This window comes from Cricetulus griseus (assembly GCF_003668045.3).
Source record: "Cricetulus griseus strain 17A/GY chromosome 1 unlocalized genomic scaffold, alternate assembly CriGri-PICRH-1.0 chr1_0, whole genome shotgun sequence".
NCBI classification, from domain to species: Eukaryota; Metazoa; Chordata; class Mammalia; order Rodentia; family Cricetidae; genus Cricetulus; species Cricetulus griseus.
In genome coordinates, this window is record NW_023276806.1 from 99,792,226 (window position 1) to 99,819,839 (window position 27,614).

The 27,614-nt window shown below is 44.2% G+C and overlaps 1 protein-coding gene across 1 annotated transcript; it reads right to left on the minus strand.

The window, feature by feature from the left end:
* Nucleotides 1–1,294: 1,294 nt before the first annotated feature.
* Mgst2 (microsomal glutathione S-transferase 2) lies at nucleotides 1,295–27,545 on the minus strand. The gene is made up of 5 exons (XM_027394945.2): nucleotides 27,391–27,545; nucleotides 24,139–24,238; nucleotides 6,399–6,469; nucleotides 1,900–1,981; nucleotides 1,295–1,477 (listed from the first exon to the last, which is right to left on the minus strand). Exons 1-5 carry the CDS (start codon nucleotides 27,446–27,448, stop codon nucleotides 1,345–1,347), a joined length of 444 nt encoding a protein of 147 aa, XP_027250746.1. The 5' UTR covers nucleotides 27,449–27,545; the 3' UTR covers nucleotides 1,295–1,344.
* Nucleotides 27,546–27,614: the final 69 nt, after the last annotated feature.

Consider the following 27,614-nt stretch of genomic DNA (forward strand, 5'->3'; position numbering starts at 1 on the left):
CCACATGTGTTTAACCATCTGTGTGCGTGTGCATGAGTGTACATGTGTATGCATGAGCATGCTCAAACTAAATACAAAATAGAACTTACTTTGAGATAGTAAAAACTTGGAAAGCTTTTTTTTCTTCTTCCAAATGACATGTGAATTCGATAAATATGATGTAGTGCTAAAAAAAAAAGTTGCACTTAGCTTGGAATTTTTAAGGATTAACCCTATTTTGCCTAAGGAAAAAAAAAATGAAGGTCAGAGCTACAGAGTGCTGGGGTCCAATGCTGTGCCCATCAGGTGACAGGAAGAGAACTCAGTGTTTGCCATGCAACTTCCCATTGAGGGTACCTTGTCCACAGTCGGTCACCTAGCAATGGGGGAATGGGACTTCAGTGCAAATATCCCCTTTCCAAACCAGTGCCTTACCACTGCTGTCCAGGGGTTGCCAGCTCCTGCTATTCTGGAAGCTCTGTTGCTTCTTATTTCCTTGCCTGTTATTCATATTCTAGTATAGTAACGGGTGTCTGGAGATGGGGCCACCCAGCTGACAGAGGACTCTGCCTGGTGGTGGAGCCCAGGTCCTCTTTTCCTAAGGTCTCTGAGGCTGTAGGCTGGAATCGCTCCTGGTTCTCAGATGAAAAACTGAAATATCAAATGAGTGGTGCCAGGTAGTGACTGCACATCAAGATAGAACAGCCACTCAGCTTCCACTGTGTCCTCAATTATGCCACAAGTCCCACAAGACACAGATACGCAGTGGAAGCCGGATTAGATTTTACCACTGTCAGCAGGATCCACCTCCCTTTGCCAAGGGGCGTGAATATCCATGTCCCTGGGTGGATCCTTAAAATAAGGTTGTTTTTTTTTCTTTTCTTTTTCCTTTGTTCTTTATGAAGTACACCTCTTGTGTGGTTCGTCAATGGCTCTCCTCTCTGGCTATCTCATGTGTTTGACATCTCTTACTCCTGGCATTTGTTGCTGTGCCGTAGCCAGTGCTGAGGGCCCATCTGCCTGAGCTGCTTCTCTCTGGAACTCCTCATGGGGACAGAAGCTGTGTCAGAGACTGTAGTGATGATTCACATGAATGCCAGCATGTGGGTCAAGCTTCAATCTCACAGAAACAGTCACACGTTCAACAGACATGCCAAAGCCAGAGCCCAGCACTGATGCAACAATGTTGCAGGTGGGCCCACACCAGGAAGCACACTTCTTAAGCAGGGTTGGCAAATGGGGTGTTTTCACAAAGCCACAGGGAGACAAACAAATGAAAAGTTTTAAAAGTTTTATTTAACACAGGACACCACATTGTCTTTAGAGTGGCAAAGCCTCGGCCAGCATGGGAGGGAAGAGACAACCTTAGAAGGGATGCCTCAGTTTCTTGGCAACATGGAGGTCCAGGTATTCATCCAGGAATCTGCTTGCTAATCCCAGGACAGCTAGGACAATCAACAAGGCCAAAACCCCCAGGCTCAGCTTGAAACCAGTGATCCTGCAGGGTAAGCATGAAGGGGTGAGGTGGCTAGTTGGGCTGCGAACAGAACTTTGGGGTCCTGGCAAAGGCTGCTTGCTCCTTGTTGGAACTGCTCAGAACCTCAGAAAGAGGCCATTTAAAATACTTAGCTCATCGTGAAAATTAGAGGGGATGCCACGCCACTGAGGTCAACCAGCCCCTCACCTAAACATTCTAGAAACGATGCAGAATTCTTGCTGGGATTTGCAGCTTGTGCATTGAGCAGATTCCCACCTCCATTTTCTCATCTCATGCCTAATTGTGTGGTTTGGCAAGACTGGCCTCAGGCAACGCGGGTCACTTTGGTCACCAATACTCCCATTGGTTCTTAATCCTCTCAGGAACAGAAAACACACCCTGCTGTACCTTGCACAAACATACCATTATCGGGTTCTCCTTACCTTCCGTCAGTAGTTTCTGCATAGCCCCAGAAGTACTTGTGACGGGCGTATATGTACACGAGACCCAGACAAGTTGCAAAAACTACACAAGGGATAAAATAAAGAAAATGCACAGAACTTAAAGAATGTTTCACAGAATAAAGTGTGGTGACTGAGAAAGTATTTTAAAAATATTTTCCTGACAAAAAATTTTGTGCCCAGAATAAATAATCCTTATGATAATAAAAGAAAAACAACTTTGCTAAGCAAGTGAAATATTTGAATACACAATTTACACAAGAAGATAAATAAGTGTGCCAGTAATCACATGGAAAATGTTTCGACACAATTCAAGGTCAGCAAACTGCTAATTAAAAACTGCAGTGAGAGCCAGTGAAATGGCTCAGTGGGTAGAGGCAAGCTTGCAGCTCAAGTCTGGCTATTGAGGTCAAGCTCCAGGAGGAGGAAGATGAGAGCAGATTCCACACCATTGGCCTTTGAGTTCCATGTGGAAATGTGGCACATGCTTCAACATGCACTGAGCATGCACACACACACACACACACACACACACACACACACACACACAATAATAATAATAATAAGCAAAAATAATTCATTTTAAATGTTTTTAGGCTACAGTGAGATGTTACCTTCATGTACCCAGCAGAATGGCTAGAATTTTTTAAAAATATTTTATTGTTTTTGTTTGGTTGTTTATTTGGTTTGTTGGTTGCTTGGTTGTTTGGGTTTTTTCTTTTCTTTTTTAAATAATTTTTTAAAGATTTTATTTATTTATTATGTATACAACATTCTGCTTCCATGTATATCTGCACACCAGAAGAGGGCACTAGATCTCATAAGGGATGGTTGTGAGCCACCATGTGGTTGCTGGGAATTGAACTCAGGACCTCTGGAAGAGCAGTTGGTGCTCTTAACTTCTGAGCCATCTCTCCAGCCCCTGTTTGGGTTTTTTCAAGCATGGTTTCTCTATGTAACAGCCTTGCCTGTCCTGGAACTCACTTTGTAGACAAGGCTGGCCTTGAACTTAAAGATCCACCTGTCTCTGCCTCCTTGAATGCTGGGATCAAAGGCGTGTGCCACCATGATAGACATGGCTAGAATTTTAAGATCAACAATATAAAATGGTGAGTAGGGATATAGAACAACTAGAATCCACACCCATCCTTAGTAGGATGTAAAATCACACAGCCACTTTGGGGAAAGTTCTGGAATTTTCATGTGAAAGTAAAATATCACTTAATCCAACAATTCTATTCCTATGTATTTACTCAAGAAACAGAGAGACACATATGCATAAAAAGACCCATTCAGGAACATTCATGAAAACTGTGATTGGTCATCATAATTATGAATTATGTGTTCATAACAACCAAGAGATGGAATAGTCTGGAAGTTTGTCATTGGGAGGACTTGATAACCAAACAGTATAGTAACTCAGTGTACTGACACTCCACAGTGAATGAGAGAAATGTATTTGCAGCAACATGGTGGATCTCAGTAGCACTTTGCTGTGGACTGTTGCGTTACACCTCGGGGTGTACTGTATTATTCCATTCACATGAAGTTCTAGAATGGGAAAAACCAAACTGTGCAAAAATCAGAGCCATGGAAGGAGCAAGAATGGATGGGTGCAGGGGCAAGAGTAGGCTTCTTGAGTGGTGGCCGCATTACACACCTTGATAGGGAATTGAGTCACTCGTGTTAAACTCCGTTGAACACCTGAGATCTGTACATTTTATCACGCTTAAGTTTTATCCCCAGAATATGCAAAGCACAATATTGATGTTGCTGGCATCCTGACCAGTCAAAATATTGATATCTTCTCTAAATGAGGCCCCTTCCTCAGCGCCACACAGATGCAAACTGAAGGTCTAGAGCCTCTGTCTGAGACTGTGACATACTGTTAAAGTCACTATTTTACTTGGTCACCAAGACTTTTTTTTTTAATTTCCTGTATATGCCAGGAGTTTTCTAAGGATTTGGTCAGCAGTTGCCTGCTTCTATGAAGTTACTATTCTAGAGCTGGGGCTGGAGCTCAATAGAGAGAGACAGAGCTTAGCCAGCACACTCAGTTCCTTGGGTTAAATCCTCAGCACCCTAAGAAGATAAAATGAAGAGGGAAAAAAAAAAACCTTCTTGTCTACCCATAGCAGATCCTTTATCTTATAGAGGTGTGTGTGTGTGTGTGTGTGTGTGTGTGTGTGTGTGTTGCATGATGTGCATGTTCGTGTAAACGTGTGCATGTGGACAGGCTTGCATGCATGTACATATGGAAGCTAGAGACTGATGTCCACTATCATCCTCTGTCACTACCCTCACCCCACTCTCCCCATCTTTTTTAGTTTTAGTTGTTGTTTATTGTGATCCAGGGTCTCTCGTTGAGCTTGGAGCTCACTGGCTAGAGCCTGTCCCCTTCTTCCCTTCTTGCCACTGCGTTACAGATGCATGTGCCTCTGGGCCAGGCTTTCTGTGTGGATGCTGGGGTCAGAACTCAAGCCTTTATAGCTGGCTTTCTAAGGACTGAGCCATCTCACCAGCCCCAATGGAGTTTTATTCCGTTAATAAAGACAAGAGACAAAGACAGGAAGATTGCAGGCTTGAAAGTGTGGGACAATGTGGGACAGAAGGAACTGGAGGAGTGCTGTCTTCTTAGAAAGGCGTCTGGAGGACACTGTTGAAGGAGGAGGCACCAGAGGATGAGAACAAAGGGACCCAGAGTAGTGACAGAGCTGCCTGGCTTCTGAGGATGTTAACATTCTGGGCATGCTCTCTGTTGAGAATTACTACCCCGACCTGCTGAATTATTCTCCCAAAGCCAATGAACAGCCAGATGTAGCTCAGGAACCAGCTTACTTTGGGAGAGAAAAGAATGATGATACCCAAGAACCCCTTTCCTGCTCGGCAGTCCACCTCATTCAGCCCATCATGGGAAAATCCGAGGGGTCAAGTGACAGAGATGCAATCCCATTATCCAAAGGCACTTCTTTTATTAGTTGTTAATATGCCCTTAGATGAAAAGGAACAGCTACTTTCACTCATGCCATTAAGGAACAAAAGTATGAGTTGAGTAAAGTTTAAAAGTCATTCTCTAAAGGTCATTGTTTCTGAAATTCCTCGGTTGACAGTAAAAATTGCAAGAAAGAGATTGATGAAGGTTCTTTGGAAGCAGCTGGATTTTAGTTTATTTAAATCTTAGCAATCAAATGCATACCCAAATGAGGCCATTACTGTTACCAGGAATCAAAGGGGATTCTATTTCACCAGCTAGAGTGTCCATATAGGTCCACCCCACAAATACATGGGTACACTAAGCCCTCAGCTCAGCAAGGAAACTTCAGCCAAACAGAAAGTACATGCTTGCAGACCTGCTGCATTCAAAGAGCAGCACCATGTCCTTCAGAACACTTTGGGCAAATAGCAATAGACCTGCTATGCCCTTGAGTGGAAGATTTTCTCCACATTGGTGAATATCATCAGGTTGGACAACTTAACATTTGTGCATCTCAGTTTTCTCATATGTAAAGTAGGAATCAATTATTGACTCTGTTTCATATGAAAGTTTAAATCCTACAAGTCTATGAGGTTCAAGAAATAACCGGGCATGCAATAAGTGTCCCATAAACGTTGTTGTAAAAGTGAATTGCTTTTTGTGTTCTGCTCCTTTGGTTAAATTAGATTATTAGATTTGAAGACAAGGTTCATATCATTTTTATCCTTGATTATCTAGCATATAGTTTGTTTCAAGTTATGTATAGCCTATAGCCACATGACCTTGAGTGATGGGGAGTAGGAGGATGTTCTGACCCAAACTCTTGGCCTTGTACATGCCAGAAAAGTATTCTTCCGCTGAGCTGCATTATTAACTCTTGCTTTGTTGTTGTTTTTATATCTCTCTCCTCTTCCCCGCTCCATCGACTCCTCCTCCACTGTTTCTCTTCAGTTACAGGAGGGTCTCTCATGGACATCAGCTGGCCCTGGCACATCAAGTTACAATGGAACTAGGCATCTCCTCTTCTATTAAGGCTAGAGGAGGCAACACAGTAGGAAGAATGGGTCCAAAGAGCAGGCAGCAGAGTCAGAGACAGCCCCTGCTCTCACTGTTAAGCATCTCTCACATGAAGACCAAGTTATACAAGGCCTAGGTCAGTCCCATGCAGGCTCCTGGTTGTCATTTCTATGAATCCCTGAGCCCCTATGAGCCCAGGTTAGTTTTAATCCCTGCTTTTTGAGACAGAGTCTCACTAGACAGCTCTGCCTCGAGATCAGGAGCACTGGAATCTCCAGTACTTACCTCTATATCCAGATGCTAGTGTTTGGATTTATTTTTTTTTTAATTATTGAACTAAATCACCTATAACTTGGATGTACACAGGTATTGGTTCTTATATTTAAAGTCATTATCAGCATCAGTAGCTGTATGGTCATCTATTCACCCTTTAATTGTTTTTAAACACCACGGTCATCTTTGGGATGAGTTGACATGTTCTTATAATTACCTTGATTGAAATACCATCCAGCCGTCCACAGTGTTATGATGAATACGGAATAAGATTCCAAAGAGTTTTGACTGCAGGGAGAAAAATTAAGATGAAGTTGAATTCATGAACAAACATACACTAATGTATTGATTTTCCATCCACAGGTGAGCATTCAATCTATTCAAACAAAAAAATAATGCAAGAACTTACATAGGAAATCTAAAGAGCCTTCCATTTAAAAGGAGTCTTCAAGGTGAGACTCCAACATTGCTCAACTGCAGAGCCCAGCCGAAAACATTCTCATGCACACAAGTTGTCACTAGTGGAGCAAGTTGTGGCCTTTTTTTCTGGAAGACAGCCCTCCAGAGCCTACATATCGGTCTGTGGCTTATCCAAGTACCTCAAGAGGCTACTCAACTACTAAACAGAATTCTCCTTAAAATGTCCCTGACACCTGTAGTTTTCCACTTGAGTCACTTGGGTCATTCAGGTGACCTTTAAATAACTCCCCTAAAACATTCTGAGGTAAAGAAATGAGTACATTTAATTCTCATTCTGTATAGTGGGACTGAGAGAGCCAGCTGACCTGAGAACCAGTTGACCCGAGAGCCAATTGACCTGTGTGCTTTTAAGATCACTGATAGCTCTTGCAGAGGACCCGAGTTCATTTCCCACACCCACATGGCAGCTCACAAAGTCTGGAACTTCTGGCCTCTTTGGGGCCCAGGCACACAAGTGTTGCACAGATATCCATGTGGGCAAAACAATCATAGGCAAAGCAAAAATTAAAATTAGTAGACAGTAGCATCAAATTGCCTCTACTCCATGGGAAACTCAGGCGGAAAATTTGATACTATTTTTTAAGCACAAGGGAATAGTTCTCCAGGAGCTACAATTAATTCATCTGTACCTACCAGAGAAGGAGAAAGATGAGATGGAATAGTCATCAGGTTAGTGGTCAGTGTTATTAACAAATAGCAAAACCAAAGAAGACAGAGTTCTCAATAGTCATTTTAGCATCACTTGAAACCATCCAAGACTAATGTGTGATTTCTGAGTCTGGTAACACAGGCTTGTCATCTTAGCTATTTGGGAAGCTTGAGGCAGATTTGCACATTCAAGTTCAGCCTGGGCTACAGAGTGAATTCAAGGCCAACCTAAGCAACTTAGGGAGACCTTGTCTCAAAATGAAAACCACAAAAATGGGATGGAAGGGCTGGAGAAGATGGTTTAGTACTCGTAGAGGACCTGGGTTCAGTTCCCAACAGCCATGCCAAGTGGTTCATAACCACCTACCTGTAACTCCAGATCCAGGACACTCAGTGCCCTCTTCTGGCCTCTGTAGGCACCCATACACATGTGCATAGACATACATATATACATACATACATACATACATACATACATACATAGCCACACACATAAATAAAAATAATTATAATTTTTTTAAAGAGCTGGGATGTTTCTTAGTGTTTGGGGTGTTTTCCTGGCATTCGCAGGGCTCTAAATTCAATCCCTACCCCCTTATTAGAAATGAGAAAAGTGAACAGTTGACAAATCCCACCCACACATACAGACCATGGCTGATGCAGAATCCTGAAGTACAAGTGGAAACAGCAAGGACCCCCTTTTGCTCTCTAGGGGCCTGAAAATGGGAAATGAGTGGTACTAAAGTAGAAACGCTTTCTTCTCTATCATCTAATCATTTCTTTAAGGCCTAAAAGGCTGTGAGTGGCCCAAGGAAGCACTGCTCTGGAGCTTAACACGAGCCAGAGGCACAGCCCACTGGTACTCAGAGAAGGGACTAAGATGTGTCTTTCTCTGCGTCCTTGGCATGGTTTTGCTTCTGATGGTTTGGTAAGTTTGTAATTAGCTACGATAGGTTAAGTGAAAAGATGCTTTCTAAGTTTCTATAGGAAAAACAATGACAGCTAAAAATAAAGACCTATTTCTCAGCATTTTCCTTTCCTTGGCTAGATCCAGAGAATCTTTTCCAGGGAACAAGAGAGAACAGCACAGGAGGGTTCTAACCCTTTCCAGCCAGTGCAATTTCCTGGCCCTTTCTGGAAACAGGACATAATTGCTCCATCCTTTATTAGGTTTCATGATACACCCTGAATTACTCCAGATGAGTCTTTCCACATCTTCTTATTCAAAATCAGCTGTGACATTTTAAACACCTCAGAAGCATCATCCACTGTTGCATGATAAATAAAAGACCCAGAGACAGATACTAGGGTTCAAGCTTCAAGTTGAAGATCAGAGAAGCAAAGCAGCCAAGCCGGTAAATCTTACCTCTACCCAGATGAAAATGTAATCCTGTCTCCACAAATCTTCAGGGGCAAAAGGCTTTCAGATCCTGTCTCCTCCTCCTTTTATTCCTTTCTCCACCCAACCACACCACTCCTGTCTCCACCTCCATGGTGCTGAGATCACCTTTATGTGAGATGTTTCTTTTAGGACTGGATCAATTTTATGTGGTCAGTGTGGACTTGAACTAACAGAGATCTATCTATGTCTTAATCCTGAGTCCAGGGATTAAAGACATGTGCCTAGCTTCTATTGCTATTTTGATCGCCAGTGACTTTAATAAATCATAAACAATATATCATCACAATTCATAAAAGTCTATTTGCAGGACTTTCTGTGCAGTGAACTAATGACCTTGGTGCTGCATTTGAGGGGCAGAGATACTGCACAGAGTCTTCTGGCCACACCCCGGTTCCACTATAGGGAGGACAGTCGGGGAGCCTGTGGTCTCTTTGGGTCTCTCCACAGAAGCTGACACGAAAATGTGTTTTTGTGCTACTGCCTGAAAGAGGAAGAAAGTCTCTTGGAAGAAAAGAGAAACGAGCATGGAGGGGCTGTTGCGGGTCTTTCCCTGCTGCTCAAGCTGGAGAACAGCCTAGGTGTGGATGGGTCGCCTTTGTGAAGGGCTTAGTGAGACTCCAGATATAAGAAGTATCAGGCCTCAGGTGACAAGACATAGTTGGAGAGAGGGCACTGAATCTCACCTCCTCCCATTGCAGCACCCAGAGCAGCCCAAGGACGTGGCCCAGTGTCTCAGATAGGGTTTCTATTGCTGCAACAAAACACCAAGACTAAAAGACAAATTGGGGAGGAACAGGTTTATTTGGCTTACACTTCAGCATTACTGTTCATCACTGAAGGAAGTCAGTACAGAAATTCAAACAGGCAGGATCCTGGAGGTAGGAGCTGATGAAGAGGCCATAGAGAGGTGCTGCTTACTTGCTTGCTCCCATGGCTTGCTCAGCCTACATTCCCATAGAACACAGGACTTCAGGGATGGCAGCACTCACAATAGGCTGGGTCCTCCCCCTATCAATCACTAATTAAGAAAATGCCTTAGAGGCTTGCCTACAACCTGATCTTAGGAAGGCATATTCTCAGTTGAGGTTCCCACCCTTCAGATAACTCTAGCTTGTGTCAAACTGACATAAAACTAGCAGGACACCCAGGTATGGACAATGCTACAGAACCCAAGGAGAATACCATATGCACTGAGGCCCACCATTTAGCTGATTGAAGCTGGGACTGGGTCGATGGTAGCACCCTAATTTCCAGAAAATGGAAATGCTGGCAATAAGATGCAAGGTGAGCAGGAATTGGGGGTGGGGTGGGATAGAGACCATTGAGATCAGGCAAGAATAGATGCAGCTTCATGTGTACTTACGGAAAAGAAAAGCCTAGCGTACTAGGGCAAGTTACTCTACATTCTGCATCTTAATCCCCCACAAAATGGCTCCCTTGTCCCCTTACAAGCAGGAGTCACTCCTGGACTCACCCAACCCTATGTCCTTATTGGCAGACATGCCTTGAGCCTTGCTTCCTCTGAGATGCAGTGTATCATTTACTTTCCTCATAGCCATGACAAAGTACCTGACAAAAGTAATTGAAGGAAGGATGTGTTTTGTCTCACAGTTTGAGGGTACAGTCCACCACAGAAGGGAAGGCCTGGTGACAGGTATGGAACAACTGGTCACATTGCCTCCCCAACCAACAAGCAGAGAGGGATGAATGCTGCTTGTTTAGCTGGATTCTTCCTTCATTACCTTTAATTTAGTCTGGGGCCACAACCCATGGTGCCACACACATCCAGGGTGGGTATTCCCTCTCAGTTAGACCTCTCCAAACATCTTCAAAGACAAGCTGAGAGGAGTGTCTCCTAAGTGATTTCAAATCCAGGCCATTTACAAGGATTGGCCATCATTTGCATCTTCGTCCGTTTTCCATTATCATCTTTCAGACCCTGGGAATAATTCTGACTGCTGGTTGGAATCTACACTATTTGCTTCTGTCTGCCTGGAAATATTGCTTCACCTTGAAACACCTGGAGTCACAGTCTATCTGCTCATTATCACCCTGTGACCACCCTTCCCCCACCAGAAGTACCTCTGAGCCCCTGAAAGCTCCTACATCAAGCCCCTGAAAGCATGATGGTAAAGCTTGGTGTGCCCCCATGATAACCACCACTGTAAACTGTGAACAGATACAGTCAACTTAAGGGGACCAAATACAGAAAACTGCTTGACTGTGCAAACAGCAGCTAATTATTTTCACATGTAGGACAATCCAATACATAAATGATTTTAGCCTCCTTCTAACTACCTGAACAGCTACACCCTGGTCTCTTCTTAGAGGAATCCTGAGGAAAATTCCTGTGTCAATTGTCCTTCATGAATACAGTTGGTGATAGTTATCTGTGGACTGTCCCCTCCCCTGCATGCCCACATAGGAAAAAATGGGCTGTGTTGAGTCATTTTCTGATCACAGCCTTCATTGTGTAACAACCCTGAGTTCTTTGCACACTGATGCCCCTATGGAAATATGGGGGAGGGGGATGTTCATTGTTTTAAGCAGATGTCACCAAGGGTGCCAAATTCCACACCAGGGAGAGAAACTGAAAAGGTCTTCACTAGAGGGCCAGTAGGGGGAGCAAGTGTCCTGCTTGGCCTGCACTTGAGATACTTTTCAGAATGGGGACTTAAGTTTTGAAACCAGTACCGACCCCCATACATTGTCCTTGTTTTTCTGGTGCTAAAATGTTTTAGGATATGTGAGGTTTAAGGGAGAAAATAGAAAAGGTCTAAAAAAAGCTGAAACCACTGGGCACTGTGATGTTCCTATGTGCCCTGTGTTCCTCGATGAGGTGGAGCAGTGGCCGCAGGCTGTGCCTTGCCCAGGGTAATTCCAACTAGCAAGCAGGGGGATTTTGACTCCATGTCAAGTGCATATATAGCAGAAAATAGCTCTGGGTCCACCCACAGACTCCACCAGCTGTCCAGCTCCATCCATGGGCACAGACTAAGAGCAAATTTTAGGTAGTTCAAAGGTAGCACTTTTATGTTTATCAAAGTAAAGCAGGGGCGTATGTGTGCCTGGGAAGAGTCAAACCATCAGGCCCAGGACCTACCAATCACACTAGACCAATGAAAGCTGAAATTCCCTCACCTATACCCCATAAAAGAAGTACACCTAGAACTTCTCTGACTATAACCCACCCATTAGTCATCCAACTACCCACTCTGGGCATCTAGGGGCCCACAAGCAGATAGCTCTGGCTGTCCCCTGGAGTACAGCTGAACATGACCCCCATTGTATCAGGCAGTCCATACCCACTCAATTGCTGTAGTCAATCCTGTAGGTCACCTACACTGCCCTACACCTCTGGGGCTCAGCCATGTAACCCTGTGAGGTAGGACTCTGCTTGCCTTCAGCAGCTGTCCAAGTGCGTTCTTTGATGCCACATCTGATCTCATACAGCAACCCTCTTTGCATCTGTCTCAGCTCTCTGCCTCTGGCAAAGCCTCCATGAACTTTGTGGTCTTCTAATCTTTTTGTAATCATTCTTGTGTGTGTGTGTGTGTGTGTGTGTGTGTGTGTGTTATAATATATAATTTCCAAGTTAATATTAGTAATTAACATTGAAGTAAAAGAACTTTGTGGTTGCCAATGGCCAGCTAGAAAGGTAATATAAGGACTGTTTGGCAAATAGCAGCCAACAAAATGATGTAGCTTGAGAATTCATTGCTCAATGCCTTCTGACATTGTGCAAACACCCAAACATGCCTATGTTTCTGGCATGATACACTCACATCATCCTCAGGGATATTCTGGTGGAGACTAACCCTGGGCAGTGCTAAAAGTCCCCATTGCCCCATTGCCCCATTGCCCCATTGCCCCATTGCCCCATTTCTCCAATGCCCCATTGCCAGGGAGCCTAGGTCCCCTGACATGTGGACATATGGCCCCTGAAAACTCACACCTGGATCAAAGAGCTGGAAGCTAGGAGACCCTCTGATCCAAGTACCACTGGGACCTTGCTTCAGTAGGTAGACTACAAAGTTTTGATCATGTTTTGGAGTGGGGGAGGAGGTATCAAATTGTGGTCCTGCAGTTCCAAACCTGGTCCTATTTCTAAAACAGGAGTCTCCACACCTGTCTGATCACAGTGTAAGCTCCATGACAGTATGTACATGTGTGTCCTCCATCAGAATGCTGCTGGGGTTCCATTAGCACCCATATATCCCCAGCCTTCTTATTACCAATGGAAGGTGAGAGAAGTTAAATATGTCACTTCTGGGACACCTGGTTAAGTAATTGTTGTAGCATATTCCCCTTTTAGAGCCATAGGAAGAAAGAAGACTGAGGACCTGGGTGGAGGAGCCTGGACATCTGTGACTATGCCAAAGTCACCCCCCACAAGGACACCCAGAGAGAGCAGGGACTAAGGCATAGACTTCATTGTGTTAACCACTCAACTGGAAAACAATATTTGTATGTGTTATAGAGCACACAGACCAAAAAAAAAGATGGGATTCTAAGAATAAATATAAGGCTGGGCAGTGGTGGCGCATGCCTTTAATCCCACTCGGGAGGCAGAGGCAGGCAGATCTCTGTGAGTTCGAGACCAGCCTGGCCTACAAGAGCTAGTTTCAGGACAGCTTCCAAAGCCACAGGGAAACCCTGTCTCGAAAAACCAAAAATAAAATAAAATAAAATAAAATAAATAAATATAAATAGAAGCAGCAATACTGTCCCTTCTCTGTGGGTTACTTAGAGGCAAGAGCTAGCTTGCTGTAAGTAGTAAGAGAAAAGAACCTGTAGTGAAAAAGCTTATTTTGATAATGAATATTACAGTGAAAACAGAGAACAGACACAAGAGTAATAGGAAAGTTAGGCTTAAAACAGTGAAGTCAGGAACACTGGGGAAGATAAGGAAGAGGGCTAGCAACTAAGAGACAGCCAAGCAGACCAGATGAGAGGAAGGACAGGGCTCTGAGCCAGTGTCAGCAAGCCATCTGGCTCCCCTAAAGCCCCAACCTCACCCTATTCCTTGGAGAACATATGCAAGGCACAATTGCCCTTTCATATAACAAAGGAAATTGTGGAGAAGAATTGTTTCTAACGAGAAATGTCTACCTAGTCTAGAAAGGATACCACCCAGACCACCCCAGGCCACACAGACAACCCCACACACAAGACTACAGCCCCACCCATGAGCAAGAAGAAAAAAAGACTATAGCTCCATCTTCGCAGTTGTGAATCAAGCTGCTCATGTATATATGAGAACGAAAACAGCACAGTTTAATTAACAGCCACCAGGACACCTGCAAGGCCCATGGCCAGCAGGCTGAGGGTGATCAGTCAAGCTCAGTGGCTAATAAAGGATAAGTCAGAGATGGACAAAGGGAGGACTTCGCCATCCTTAACTGGGCAGGCAGTGAACAAACAGAGTTGTCATCTCCCTGGTTGGGTTGGGGGGACATGTGTGGGGAGAGAGAACCATTGGCTCTGCCCATGATAGCCCAGAAAACTAACCAATTGCAACAGAAATTACATTGGTCATTGTCTTACCATAAGTCCTATTAAAAACTCCTACATGAAACAATTAGATAATTTCTGTTTTCCTCTCTGGGAACCCCTCCCACTCTCAGGGATTTCTCTCACTTTTCCTTAGCTCACCTCCATTTGCTAACCCCACCCATGTCCGCTTTATAATCTTCATCTGTATGAAACAAGGAACTCAAGAACCACTGTCTCGGGTTGACTTTTAGTGAACATTGACCTTCCACCACCCACTGTGGTGGTTTGATGAGCCCCCATTGGCTCATCTGTCCAAATGCTTGGTCCCTGCTTAGTGGAACTGTTTAGGAAATATTAGGAGGTGTGGCCTTATTGGAGGAGGAGTGTCACTGAGGGTGGGTTTTGAGGTTTTAAAAGTCCATGCCAGCTTCCTGTCATGGCCCCCATTGGAGAGCAGCAGCCATAGCCCTGAGTTACACAGTGAGAGCCTCAAAAAATAAGAATTATTTATTAATTAATTAGTTAAATTGTTCCTTTTGGAGGCAGTCCCCTATGGCAATACAGCAGGAGGTGGACCCTGGTGGCAGCCGGGCTTAAGTCTACCTGTCACCCAGCAACTGAACAACTGGTAGAAGCAGGATGAACACATGAGGGTCCAAGACTTACAGCTCTCCAGATCACCCTGCCGGTCACTGAACTCACCAGAGCCATTCAGTGTCTTGGTCATCCTCTTTATATAACTCAGTGGATGAAGGGCATTTTAGGGCTTCCAGCTACTACCCAGAACTGTAAGCTTCCTCAGGAATGTTCAGAGAAATGACACAGTTGTGATTGTATGCACGCCATCATGTCCAGCATGATGAAGGCCAGAGATATTGTCTACTGGGGCTTGCTGGCTACCAGCCTAGGTCTGGGTGTCAGTGAAATGCTCTGTCTTAAAGGAATAAAATGGAGAGTGATGGAGACACCTGATGTCCTTCCCTGCATGTCTGTGCACACAGCGTGCTCTCACACAGACACACACATACACAGCAAGCAGGACACCTGATATCCTTCTCTGCCTTTGTATGTGCACATGTCTGTGTACACAGCGTGCTCTAGCACACACACACACACACACACACAGAGAGAGAGAGAGAGAGAGAGAGAGAGAGAGAGAGAGAGAGAGCAGAACAGATAATGCCTCCCCTGCCCCTGTTTGCATGTGTGTGTATATGTGTACACACAAGCATGCTCTCACACATATACACACAGAGCAAGATACCTGATGTCTTCCTCTGCCCCGTGCTTGCATACACACACATAGAACAGGATACCCCAATGTTTTCCTCTATCCCTGTGCGGTCATGTGTGTGCATACACACATTATACAATGCAAACACACACGCACACACACACACACACACACACACACACACACAGAAAGATGCTCTCGGCCCCCCCTCTTTTCCTTTCTTCCCTCCCTTTATTCCTGCCTCACTTACTACAAAAATCAGTGGCCTGCATCACCCAATGGTTATAGAAAAAAGGAAAACTCTTATCTTTGTGGATTTCCCTTTAGTTTTTCTGGGTTAAACACCCATTAGGATAATTTCATTTATAAAATTCCATGCTTCAAATATTAAATGAGTCTAAAAAGTTAATGACCACCACTCAGCTTAGGCAGGAAGATGTCATTGAGTTCAGGGCCAGCCAGGACTACATAGTGAATCCTGATTTAAAACAAAAACATAGAAGGCTCTGTGAGTTAAAGTGCTTGCTGTGAAAGCCTGAGTTCAATCCCCAGGGTGGGAAAGAACTAAATCCTGCGCTTTGTCTTCTGACCTATGCACGGGTGCTGTGGCACATGCACACACACACACTGGTAGAATAAAACAACAGACACAAACTACAGCAGAGGAAGCACAGACTAATATTCCTGGAGTAGCTGGATTCAGGATGAGCCAATTTGCATGTGCGAAGGTTAATTTGAGTCTGAAATCTAAGTGTTCAGCATTAAACAGAGAGCGAAGCTGTCCTTCAGTCCTACCCAGTACCAACAAAACCACGGTTGTACATTATACTGCAGTGTTTGTACTTTGGGATCCAGGCTTATACATTACAATAAAATTTTTTGTGTAACAGAAACAACCAAAGTATCTTTTTTTTAAGTTTTTGAGAAAAGAAACTGCAAGATTGGAGCTTCCTTCCCTCACCCCAAGAAAAATAAGAACAACTGGTCAGTTGTTCATCTCCCTTCCTTGTAGAAACAGACTCAGAGGAAAAACACTGATCCTTTTACATTTATTTAGTGTGAGTGTGTGTCTGTGTGTGTCTCTGTGTGTGTGTCTGTGTCTGTGTGTCTGTCTGTCTGTCTGTCTTTGTCTCTGTGTGTGTCTGCCTGTCTCTGTGTGTGTCTGTGTGTGTGTCTGTTTGTGTCTGTGTGTGTGTCTGCCTGTGTCTGTGTCTGTGTCTGTCTGTGTCTGTGTCTGTGTCTGTCTGTGTCTGTGTGTCTGTATGTCTCTGTGTGTGTGTCTGTGTCTATGTGTCTGTGTATGTGTCTGTCTGTGTCTCTGTGTGTATATGTGTGTGTGTGCCTGTCTGTCTGTCTGTGTGTGTGTCTGTGTATGTATATGTGTATGTGTGTGTCTGTGTGTCTGTGTGTTTGTGTGTCTGTGTGTGTCTCTGTGTGTATATGTGTATGTGTGTGTCTGTGTGTGTAAGTCCACAGGCCTGTGTGCATATGCACTTGCATGACAAAGTGTGCATGTGGCGGTCAGAGGACATTTAATGGTATCCATTCTCTGCTTCCATCTTGTGGATCCTGGGACTCAAACATAGGATATCAAGTTTCATGGCCTGTGCCTTTACCTGATGAGCCACCTCTCTGGCCCAGGAAATGTGTTTACACTGCAACATTATCAATTTACTATTTGGACCTACTGCGTAGATTTTACAAAAGCCTTTACTCTAAAGTCATCAAGACATTTGAACTAGGATAGAAAAAGTCATCACAGCATTTGAATGAGTATAGAATTTTTTTAAGTTTTAGCAATAGCATAAAAAATGGGTCTGGATATAATTGTGGTTGCTGTTCTCATGATTTAAAAAAAAAAAAAAAACTGTATTGTGACACAGGAAAAACTGTACTCATCTCCACCGCTTCTCCCTGGGTGAGGGAAAAGGACTCAGGGAAGGAGGTCTGGCCTGCACCCTAGGATGCCAGGACACCATCTCAGCCATCTCGGCTGAACAGATGACTCCCAGCCTGAAGAGGTCTGCTGCAGGAGACACACAGAAGCCACAATAAAGATCTTGAAGTGATGCTGCTGAGATGCAGTTTCTACTCAGAGAAGGACTGAGCAGTGCCTTTGCGCATTTTGGCCATGCTGAAGGCTATGCTGTAAACAGAAGTGTAGGAAAAGGCAGATTTCTGTGAAAGTCACGGACAGCTAAAGGGAATCCATGCCTCAGCCCAGGACAGGAGGAAACAGAGTGCATTCCTTCCTCAGAATGCAAGGAAGCCAATGTGGAAGAGACAAATAAATAGCCAAGCCGGCTTTGCAAAGACTTGGAAAGCCCAAGGAGTTCTGCCAGGTACCTCATAAAAAGTCTATATGCCATACTCATGACAAATGAAATCTGAATTAGCCAGATTTGTCATGAACCTTAGAATTCAAGGCAAGAAGTTGACTAGTGCAATAGAAAATACCAGAAGAAATACAGGGAGGGAATGGGATAGGACTGCCCCACTTTGCCCTTCCATCAAGCTATCTCTCTTTTTTTTTTTATTTGAATTAGAAACAAGATTGTTTTACATGACAATCCCAGTTCCCTTCTCCCTCCCATCCTCCCCTACCACCCCCCCAACTAAAACCCTACCTATCACATATCCTTTCTGCTCCCCCTGGATGGTGAGGCCTTCCATAGGGTGTCATCAGTGTCTATCATATCCTTGGGGATAGAGCCTAGGCCCACCCCCGTGTGTCTTGGCTCAGGGAGTATTCCTTTATGTGGAATGGGCTCCCAAAGTCCACACCTATGCTAGGAATAAGTACTGAACTACTACAGGAAGTCCCGTAGGTTTCCAAGGTTTCCTCACTGAAACCCATGTTCCTGGGGTCTGGATCAATCCCATGCTGGTATCCCAGCTATCAGTCTCAGGAGCAAGAGTTCCCCGATGTTCAGGTCAGCTGTTTCTGTGGGTTTCACCAGCCTGGTCTGGACCCCTTTGCTCTTCACTTGTCCTTCTCTGCATCTGGATTCCAGTTCAGTTCAGTGATAAGTTGTGGGTGTCTGCTTCTACTTCCACCAGCTGCTGGATGAGGGCTATCGGGTGGCATATAAGTCAGTCATCAATCTCATTATCAGGGGAGGGCATTTAAGGTAGCCTCTCCTCTGATTCTTAGATTGTTAGTGGTGTCATCTTTGTAGATCTCCAGACGTTTCCCTAGTGCCTAATTTCTCTGTAAACTTAAAATGTCTCCCTCTATTATGGTATCTCCATTCTTGTTATCTTCTATTCTTCCCCTGACTCAACTTTCTTCTCCCTCATGTCCTCTGCATCCCTCCTCTTCTCCCCTTCTCATTCTCCTAGCTCCCTCCCCCCTCTTCCCGTGCTCCCAATTTGCTCATAGGATCTTGACCCTTTCCCCTTCTCCAGGGGACCATGTATGTCTCTCTTAGGGTCCTCCTTGTTTACTAGCTTCTCTGGCAGTGTGGATTGTAGGCTGGTAATCCTTTACTCTATGTCTAAAATCCACACATGAGTGAGTACATATCATGTTTGTCATTTTGTGATTGGGTTACCTCGCTCAGAATGGTTTCTTTTAGTTCCATGCATTTTCCTGCAAATTTCAAGATTCTATTTTTTTTTTTCTCCTGAGTAGTACTCCACTGTGTAAATGTACCACATTTTCTCTATCCATTCTTTGGTTGAGGGGCATCTAGGCTGCTTCCAGTTTCTGGCTATTACAAATAGTGCTGCTATGAACATGGTTGAACAGATGTCTTTGTTGTATGAATGTGCTTCTTTTGGGTATATGCCTAAGAGTGAAATTGCTGGATCTTGTGGTAGACTGATTCCCATTTTCTTGAGGTGTCGCCATACTGATTTCCAAAGTGGCTGTACAAGTTGGCACTCCCACCAGCAGTGGAGAAGTGTTCCCCTTTCTCCACATCCTCTCCAGCATAAACTGTCATTGGTGTTTTTGATTTTGGCCATTCTGATAGGAGTAAGATGGTATCTCAGAGTTGTTTTGATTTGCATTTCCCTGATGGCTAAGGGAAAGTGCTGAACACTTTCTCATGTGTCTTTCAGCCATTTTCGAATCCTCTATTGAGAATTGTCTATTTAGTTCTATACCCCACTTTTTAATTGGATTGTTTGGTGTTTTGGAGAATAACTTCTTGAGTTCTTTGTATATTTTGGAGATGAGCCCTCTGTGAGATGTGGAGCTGGTGAATATCTTTTCCCAGTCTATAGGCTGCTGTTTTGTCTTTCTGACTGTGTCCTTTGCCTTATAGAAGCTTCTCAGTTTCAGGAGGTCCCATTTATCAATTGTTGATCTCAGTGTCTGTGCTACTGGTGTAATGTTCAGGAAGCTGTCTCCTGTACCAATTGATTCAAGGTTATTTCCCACTTTGTCTTCTAATAGGTTCAGTGTGGCTGGATTTATGTTGAGGTCTTTGATCCATTTTGACTAAAGTTTTGTGCATGGTAATAGGCTTGGGTCTATCTGTAGTCTTCTACATGTCTGCATCCAGTTATGCCAACACCATCCATCAAGCTATCTCTTGACTCTAAATTCCCCTTGATATTATAAGGGTTTGATTTGGTTGGTGGGGAGTGTTGTTTTTTGGTTTGCTTTGGATTTTTGGTTTTGGGTTTTTTTGGGGGGGTTGTTTGTTTGTTTTTGGTATTTCAAGACAAGATTTCTCTGTGTAGCCCTGGTTGTCTTGGAACTCACTCTGTGGACCAAGCTGTCCTTAGACTCATGTAGATCTGCCTGCCTCTGCTTCCCAAGTGCTGAAATTAAAGGTGTGTGCCACCACCCCCGGCAATGAGCATATTATTTTAATCCTATGACTCTTCCACTAAGGTTAAACAAACAAAAAATTAAGTTCTGATGAATGAATTGAGCTTGTGTACTTATTTTATAAATAACTTCAGAGAAATATTTGGAAATGGTGTCCAACTTTGTTTCTAGGACGAAAGGAGCCCAGTTATAAAAAAAGGGAGGGAGAAAACACTAACTTGAAAGAGAATCAAATGTGTGGAAACAGTGAGAATGAAATAGAACCAAGGAGTGGCCCTCAGATCTAACCTGCTGGAAGCCTCACACAGACAGAGTCAGCTCTCAGTTCAACAGAGGTAGAGTGAGGGAAGCTGAGGTCTCCCCCAAGGTGATGTTATAAATGGTTTGAGTCTGAGAGCATGAGCCTATCACAGGCACCACCTTCAGCCTGTGCACATACCACTTACTAGTTTTCTATAAATCAGTTGTTAGGGTTGGTTGGTTTGGGGGGTTGTTTAGTCCCTTTTGTGGTTTCCTTTTGTTTGGGGTAGGGAGTATAGTTTTGTGGTGCAACCCAAGGCAATCTGTACACAAAGCAATCCCTTCACCACTGAGCTCTGTCCCCAGCTCTTGGTTACAGGGACTCACTGTGTGGTTCAGGCTGGCCTTGCTTACAGCAGCCACCCTAGTTCAAATTTCAGTCCACTCCAATTCATGTGGCTACATCCCATCCCAGGCTCTCATGTGAGGTTTTCAAAGCACAAACCTTGGTCAAGGAAAGCCGACCAATGGTGATCTTTGGTCCTCCTTGGCTATATACTCCAAAAGGGTAAGGTTTGTTCACCCTTTTGGTTTGTTCACTGATACAAGCTAAGCTATACATGGAGACACTCATAAATATTTAATGTGTATTTTTGTTTAATGTGTGACATGAAAGCCAAAGTTCAAAACAGATACTAACTTGAACATGAAGACCATAAGGACTTGGGAAATTGAAATAGGTAGGATTTACCTTGTGTGGTTTGATATTATTAAAATTTGTTAAATGTTATTTAAACAGAAATAATGACAGACAATTTTTAAGTGATTAATGTAATCCCCAAATGGAAAACTGTGCCCATGAGACCCAAGGACATATGATTTAACATCATCAACAATGGCAGGGGAAAAGCAGAGTGAAAATCAACTCCTGGGGTTGGAATGATGACCTCCCAAAATGGTTCAGCTGGTAAAAAGTAGAAATTTGGGAAATTCTCCAGAAAGAACAAGAGTCACCAAATATGAGAACTTAAGATAAAAGAAAACTAAAGAGTCAGCTCAAGAGCAACTAGCATGTTTCAAAAAAGAATGAAAACACAAAGAAGAAATTGGGGGAGAATACTTTTTTAATCTCTGGGACAGAAGAACATGAGTTTCTGGACCACAAGGAGGCCTGCTCTAGAATTCAGCATGCTGTAATACAGAAGAGGTCTGTGGGGCACAGAGCACCCCAGAACCTCTCAACTGTTCCCACACCACATGGCAAATGTCAACAATACCCAAAGTCACTAGAAAGTGATGGAGCAATTGTCTCACAATTCTGAAGGTGTAATGATTTAATATGGAAATATATAGACCTACCCAGCCATCAGTGATGTGAGGCTGGGGTAGGCTGTATCCAAATAGAACAAGCCTCAAAATTCTACAGTCCTGAGATCCTCTCAGGAAGTGTTTAGACATGTCCTAGAATGAATCTGAAAGTTCCCCCACAGGCCCATGTGTTACAGAGTTGGTGGTGTAGTCTTCAGAGACTGGAGGTAGTCAGAGGGTAAAGTTCATTGGTGATATACCCTTGAAAGGGATGATGGGGCCTAGACTCTTTCTTTTTTGCATCTGCCCATGAGGCGAACAGGGTTTGCCCCACCACATGCTGCCCCATGCATGATGTATGTGCCACCAATGTCCAAAGCATGTTATCTAAAACTGAGCCAAAATAAATCTTCCTTCTCTCTAAGTTGCTGATCTCATGTATTGATCACTGTAACAGAAAGATAACAAATGTGCTCCACTAAAATTAAGAGACAAAAACAATGCAAAAAGAATTGTAGTCCAGATAGCAGGAGATCCAAATCCAGAGAGTATAAGCAAATTCTAGGAAGGCAACAGGAAGACCAGAATAACAGCCTTGCAGTAGCTCTAAGAGCATCCTCTACTGTAGTGAAAGGGAGGAGGATTCGGGCAGATGGGCTCAAAGCAGGAAGAGGATGCCAGCAGACTTCCAGTTCATCTGAAAATACTCACAGGGAGCCTCAATTCTATAGAGGCCTGAGAGTGAAATTAAGGCAGCAAAGAAGCAGTTATTAGCCCTAAGAAAAATAAAACCTGCACAAGAAGGAAATATAACCACAGAGTACTATGCAGCTCTACTTCCAACATTGTTTACTTAGTTACAATGGTACAAACACTGGCTCCAGGTTTAACACAGCAAAGTGACTATAGACCAACTACGTGATTAAAAAGAGAGAATAATGTGACTAGCAAGGCCTAAAACTGTGGACAAATAAACATCAGTGAGATCACAGTGTTGACAGGCACAAGGGACAGTGACTTGTAATAAGACTTGTCATTCCACTCTGTTTCCAGGCTGTGCACTGGCATAAAGTAAACATTTACTCTTAGGTATAAAACACACTGGCACCAAACCAATGCTTGCTACTTGACCTACCAAAGGTATTTAAAGACAACTAGGGTGGGAATGGCTTCTCCTTGTATGGTTTGATGTTACTTAAAATTGTCTTGTGGGCATTCCCTGTACACTTTGAAGCCAAGGGGAAGATCAGTCTATAAAACCCTTCTGAGAGCAAGAGACTGACCAAGAGGCCATGTTGTCAGCTCAAGGGCTTGCCTTACCAACCAAAATTCAAAGTGAAGTGTAATTTTTTAAATAGCCAAAATGAGACAAGAACTATGCAAGAAAAAATACAGATGAACCTTACTCATGGACATAAAGAAAGAACCCAGCAATGAGTAAATATTGATAAAGACAATGCTCTCCCAAGCACTAGGCTTTGGGGTGATGTGTAAAGGTTACCCTAACTTCTACAGGAAAGTGCACCGTGTTTATGGCAGAAGGTACTGTGTGTCTGAAAAGGCAGGCAGCACAGAATGCTAAAAAACACTGAGGACTCATGTGACTTGGGACAGCTTGTTCTTACATGCTTCGGATCTTAGGAAATGGTTCTTGAAGAACTTGGCAGAAGATGAAAAGAAATTATAAAATAGTTCCACTTGAATCTACTGAACCCTCAGGGGCTGGAGAGGTCCCTTTGGCCAATCCACAGTGCTTGAGAGACACTACCGCTCTTCCCAAGTTGCAGCCTTTTGGGTGAATAGGCCAATCCAACTAGATCACTAGATCTGTACCAAAGTTGGGTAGATAACATACACTGGACGATTCATGATGGCGGAACCTGAGATGGGTGCAGAGTGACTTGTCGTGGTTACTAACTGAAATGAACTTAGGGCCTTCTCTATTTCTCTTTCCCATAATCAGAATCTGTCTGTTTGTGGCTGGCCTGCCTATTTTGGGATGTGTGATTGCACTGTGAAACCCCAAGACTATGTTAAACAAAATCAACCTTGGATCAGGGGGCAGAGCCAGCGACTAGTTCACAGGAATTAGCCATAGAGAATAAGGAGTAGTCAGGAAGATTGATAGAGAGACACACGGGAAGGAGTAGAGAGGATTAAAGATTCATGGGCATTTTTTGGTTTGAGACATGTGGAGAAACAGTCTCTTGCTGGGTCTCTGGCCAAAAAGGAAGGTCAGCTGGTTGCTTTTGGGCCTCTCTGACCTAGCAGGTTTTCACCTTAGCATCTGACTCCTGAGTCTTTATTGGTAAATAGAACAACTTGGTTAAAAAACAATACCTGCCTGTGTGAGAAGCATTACTTACTGTGCACGAAATATTCTCTCAAACTCTGGAGCCCCGGAGACTGCCGGGGCTGCAATCTTGTATTTTAATCTTGCTCGTCCAACATGCAAAGCAAAATAAACTGCAAGGGAAAGGAATGTGGTGTTAAAGTATGGCACATCACTGGTCATCAGCAAAGTGTGAGTATAGTTGGGTACCATGGCTACTTACCAGAAACCATCAAATTAAACCAGACTGGCCAGTGAGCCCCAGGTACCTAACCATCTCTGCCTCCCTGGCACTGGGATTGCAAGCCAGCACCACCATGTCCAGTTTGTTTTGTTTTGTTTTTACATGAGTTCTGGGGATCTAACTCAAGTCCTTGTGTTTGCAAAGCAAGTTCTTTACCACCTGAATTATCTCCCAGCTCCTTCATCTCCTCCTTTCTTCATAATTACCTCCCACAGTCTATCATTTCCCTTCCCATTATCGCTCCCAGTTTCGTGTCCTTAACTGTTGCCTGAAACACAACTTGGTCTCATTTTAATATCTCAACAACCACTTCTGACTGACTCACTGTTTTAAAATCCCATACCAAGTCTGTGGTTTCAGTCTCTGTGGGGTGAGTACTTGTAGAGGGGCTTTTCATCCTGATTCAGAGCACACCTGCCCTTGGACAGGAAGTCAGGACTGAGCCTGGCTTAGGAAGGGCTCCCTTTATGGGCTCCTTTTCTTCGCTTTGGCTCCCAGTTAGCTGTAGCATAGGAGTTAAACTGTGAAAAGGGACACCTAAGTATGTGCTGTCTTAGGACTGAAACAATCCGGAAGGTGGACATTGATTCTTTTCAACCTTTCTGAGCACTGTAATTTCAGACAAGAGACCAAAAGAGGGGAGGGATTCTGTCCATTAGGAAAAAACTTGGAACTTGGTCTTTCTGGCCACCACTGTTCCCCCTCCCACCCCTGTGCTGTTACTGTGGCTTCTAATTTGTTTCATGGCCCTGAAGGAAACACCTAGGGACTGGAAACAATGAAGGCTGTGTGCTCCTAGATTGACCAATGAGCAGTGGCACAAGAACATAGGGCTTCAAAAGGGCTTGTGAATAAGCAAACAGTCGATAACCCTAACACTAACTCCAACCCTAACCCCTAACCACTAACCACTAACCCCAACCCTAACCCTAACCCCTAACCCCTGACCCTTACTCCTAACCCTAACCCTAACCCCTAGCCCCTAAACCTTACTGCTAACCCTAACCACTTACCCCTAACTCCTAAGACTAACCCCTAACCCTTAACCCCTAACCCTAACCCCTAACTCCTAACTGTTACACTAACCCTAACCAAGTTCAGTTTCTCTCAACACTGTGAACTACATCCAGTAGGCACCTGTCTGCCACACCAGCCAATGTGAGGACATTGATCGGTAAATGGGAGAGGTGTGTGAATACCCACAATGGGAAGGAATATTTGGGTTTGGTGCCAACCTCTGGGGTAAAAGCCCCAACCTATACTCTCAGGGCTCAGGGCCTCAGGAAGATCGTGGCTGTCAATGACCACAATAAGTGTGAATAAAACATTTTATCCGTTCTGTGGAAAGACTGAATTTCTCTTCTTATGATCACCTTTGTTTTGCCCATATTTCCTCTTTCCCAGGGTAGGGGAATGCTTGTATTCTAGAAATGGTGAAAGGAACCCCACCACCACCACCACTGTGACTCTGTCACAGATGGACCCTTCCCTGGGGATGTCACTTCTCTCTGCAGGTGAGAGGTTCAGGATAGGAACAGTGTTAAGGACCAGTGACCCTGGAGGCATTTCCTACCCAGGATCCTGTCTGTGCTGAGCACATGGAAGAGCAGAATATCCTGCTCCGGGGCTGGACCAGACAGATACGGGTGGGTCTGTCTTACAAGGCTGAGTTGTTTGTACCTTGGCACAAGGTGTCCTAATTCTGTAAACAACAAATGTCTGAAGCAGCCAGTTAAACAGTATCTCTCTGTCTGTGTCTCTCTGTGCTCCACTCCCCACAAGTGAACATTTTCCTACGGCAAACATCATTTCCCCACTCTCTTCTCTTCCTGTCCCCTTCCTCCCTCACCATTGAACTGCTTAGCTTCTGGTCCCAGTTCACAGTGTCCTCAGCATCAGCCAGCACACAAAAGGCTCTCTGTGAGGAGACAGCCTCTGTAGTAGGGGCATGTAGCCCTGTCCCTGGATACTCTGCACTTACAGGATCACAGCCCAGTGATCACTTAGACCCAGCTTCTTCTTTGGTTGGAAACAAACACCTGCTCTGTTCTACAAAAGCTGATACACAAAACATGTCTGAAGGTCTAAGGTTTTCCCTCATCCACAAAGCGGACCCGCTAGGCTAGCCACTGAGTGGATGTGAAGACTGGACTTTGTCCCTGAGCATAAGCAGTCTTTTGCTTCCTGCAGTGTGTGGCCTGCACTGTCCCCAGCGCTCAGACCTGGTACCGGATACGTGCATCCCAGGAAGAATAAACAGGCATTCTTAGTAAGAAACTCTGTTCACTAGGCATGTAGGGCAGATACCACAAATTGAGTAACTGTGGCTGTGGGGGAGTCAGAGCCTCCATTTAACCAGACAGACGGTGTGGAGTCACCCTGGAAGGGAGATGTTGTAATGTTTAGAATTCATTACTTGATCCAAACTGCATATTCTGCAAAGCTTTACCTTGATGATATCTGCCACAGGCAGTTTCTCTAAGAAAACACACTAAAAGTTTACAACCAAGTTTAGAAACAGGAACGGTTTCCTGCTGCAAATTCCTAATGGATGTTTGTCATTGCCACTCTCAAGTGCTCACATCTCTGCCTGAAATTCCTAACGCTCCTCCACACGGGCATGTGGACTGTCATCATAAATGATGCAGAGCTCTGAGGCCCACCACATCCCTGTGAGAGCTAATCTCTGGAACATGCCCATCCCACGGAAGGAGAGCACAACCACCCTAAGCAATCCACACCCTGCTGGGCACCCAGGACTACTAACCAAATTCAGGCCTGAAACCCAAACACTAGAGCCACTAGAGCAATCTCTCTCTCTCTCTCTCTCTCTCTCTCTCTCTCTCTCTCTCTCTCTCTCTCACACACACACACACACACACACACACACACACACACACATATATACCACACGCACACCCCATACACAACATCCTCACACATACCACACATTCACACACATACATCACACTTATACACACACACACACACACACACACACACACACACACACACACATACACACCATTCCCATGTTCTTACTTTGCTGACAGGCAGAGAGAAGGGAGACTGCGGCCAGCAGGACTGAATCGCCTGCCATCCCTGGTCTATTTCACAGAACTGTTTGTAGGAAGCCAGCTGAAGAGCATAGGCTTTTAGGACCCTGTGGAGCTGATCTAGCTCCCTTACAGAGTCAACAGAATTGAATCAACAGAGTTGAGAAAGAAAAAAAAAGAAGGCAGGATTCAAGGCTGAGTAACAACCTT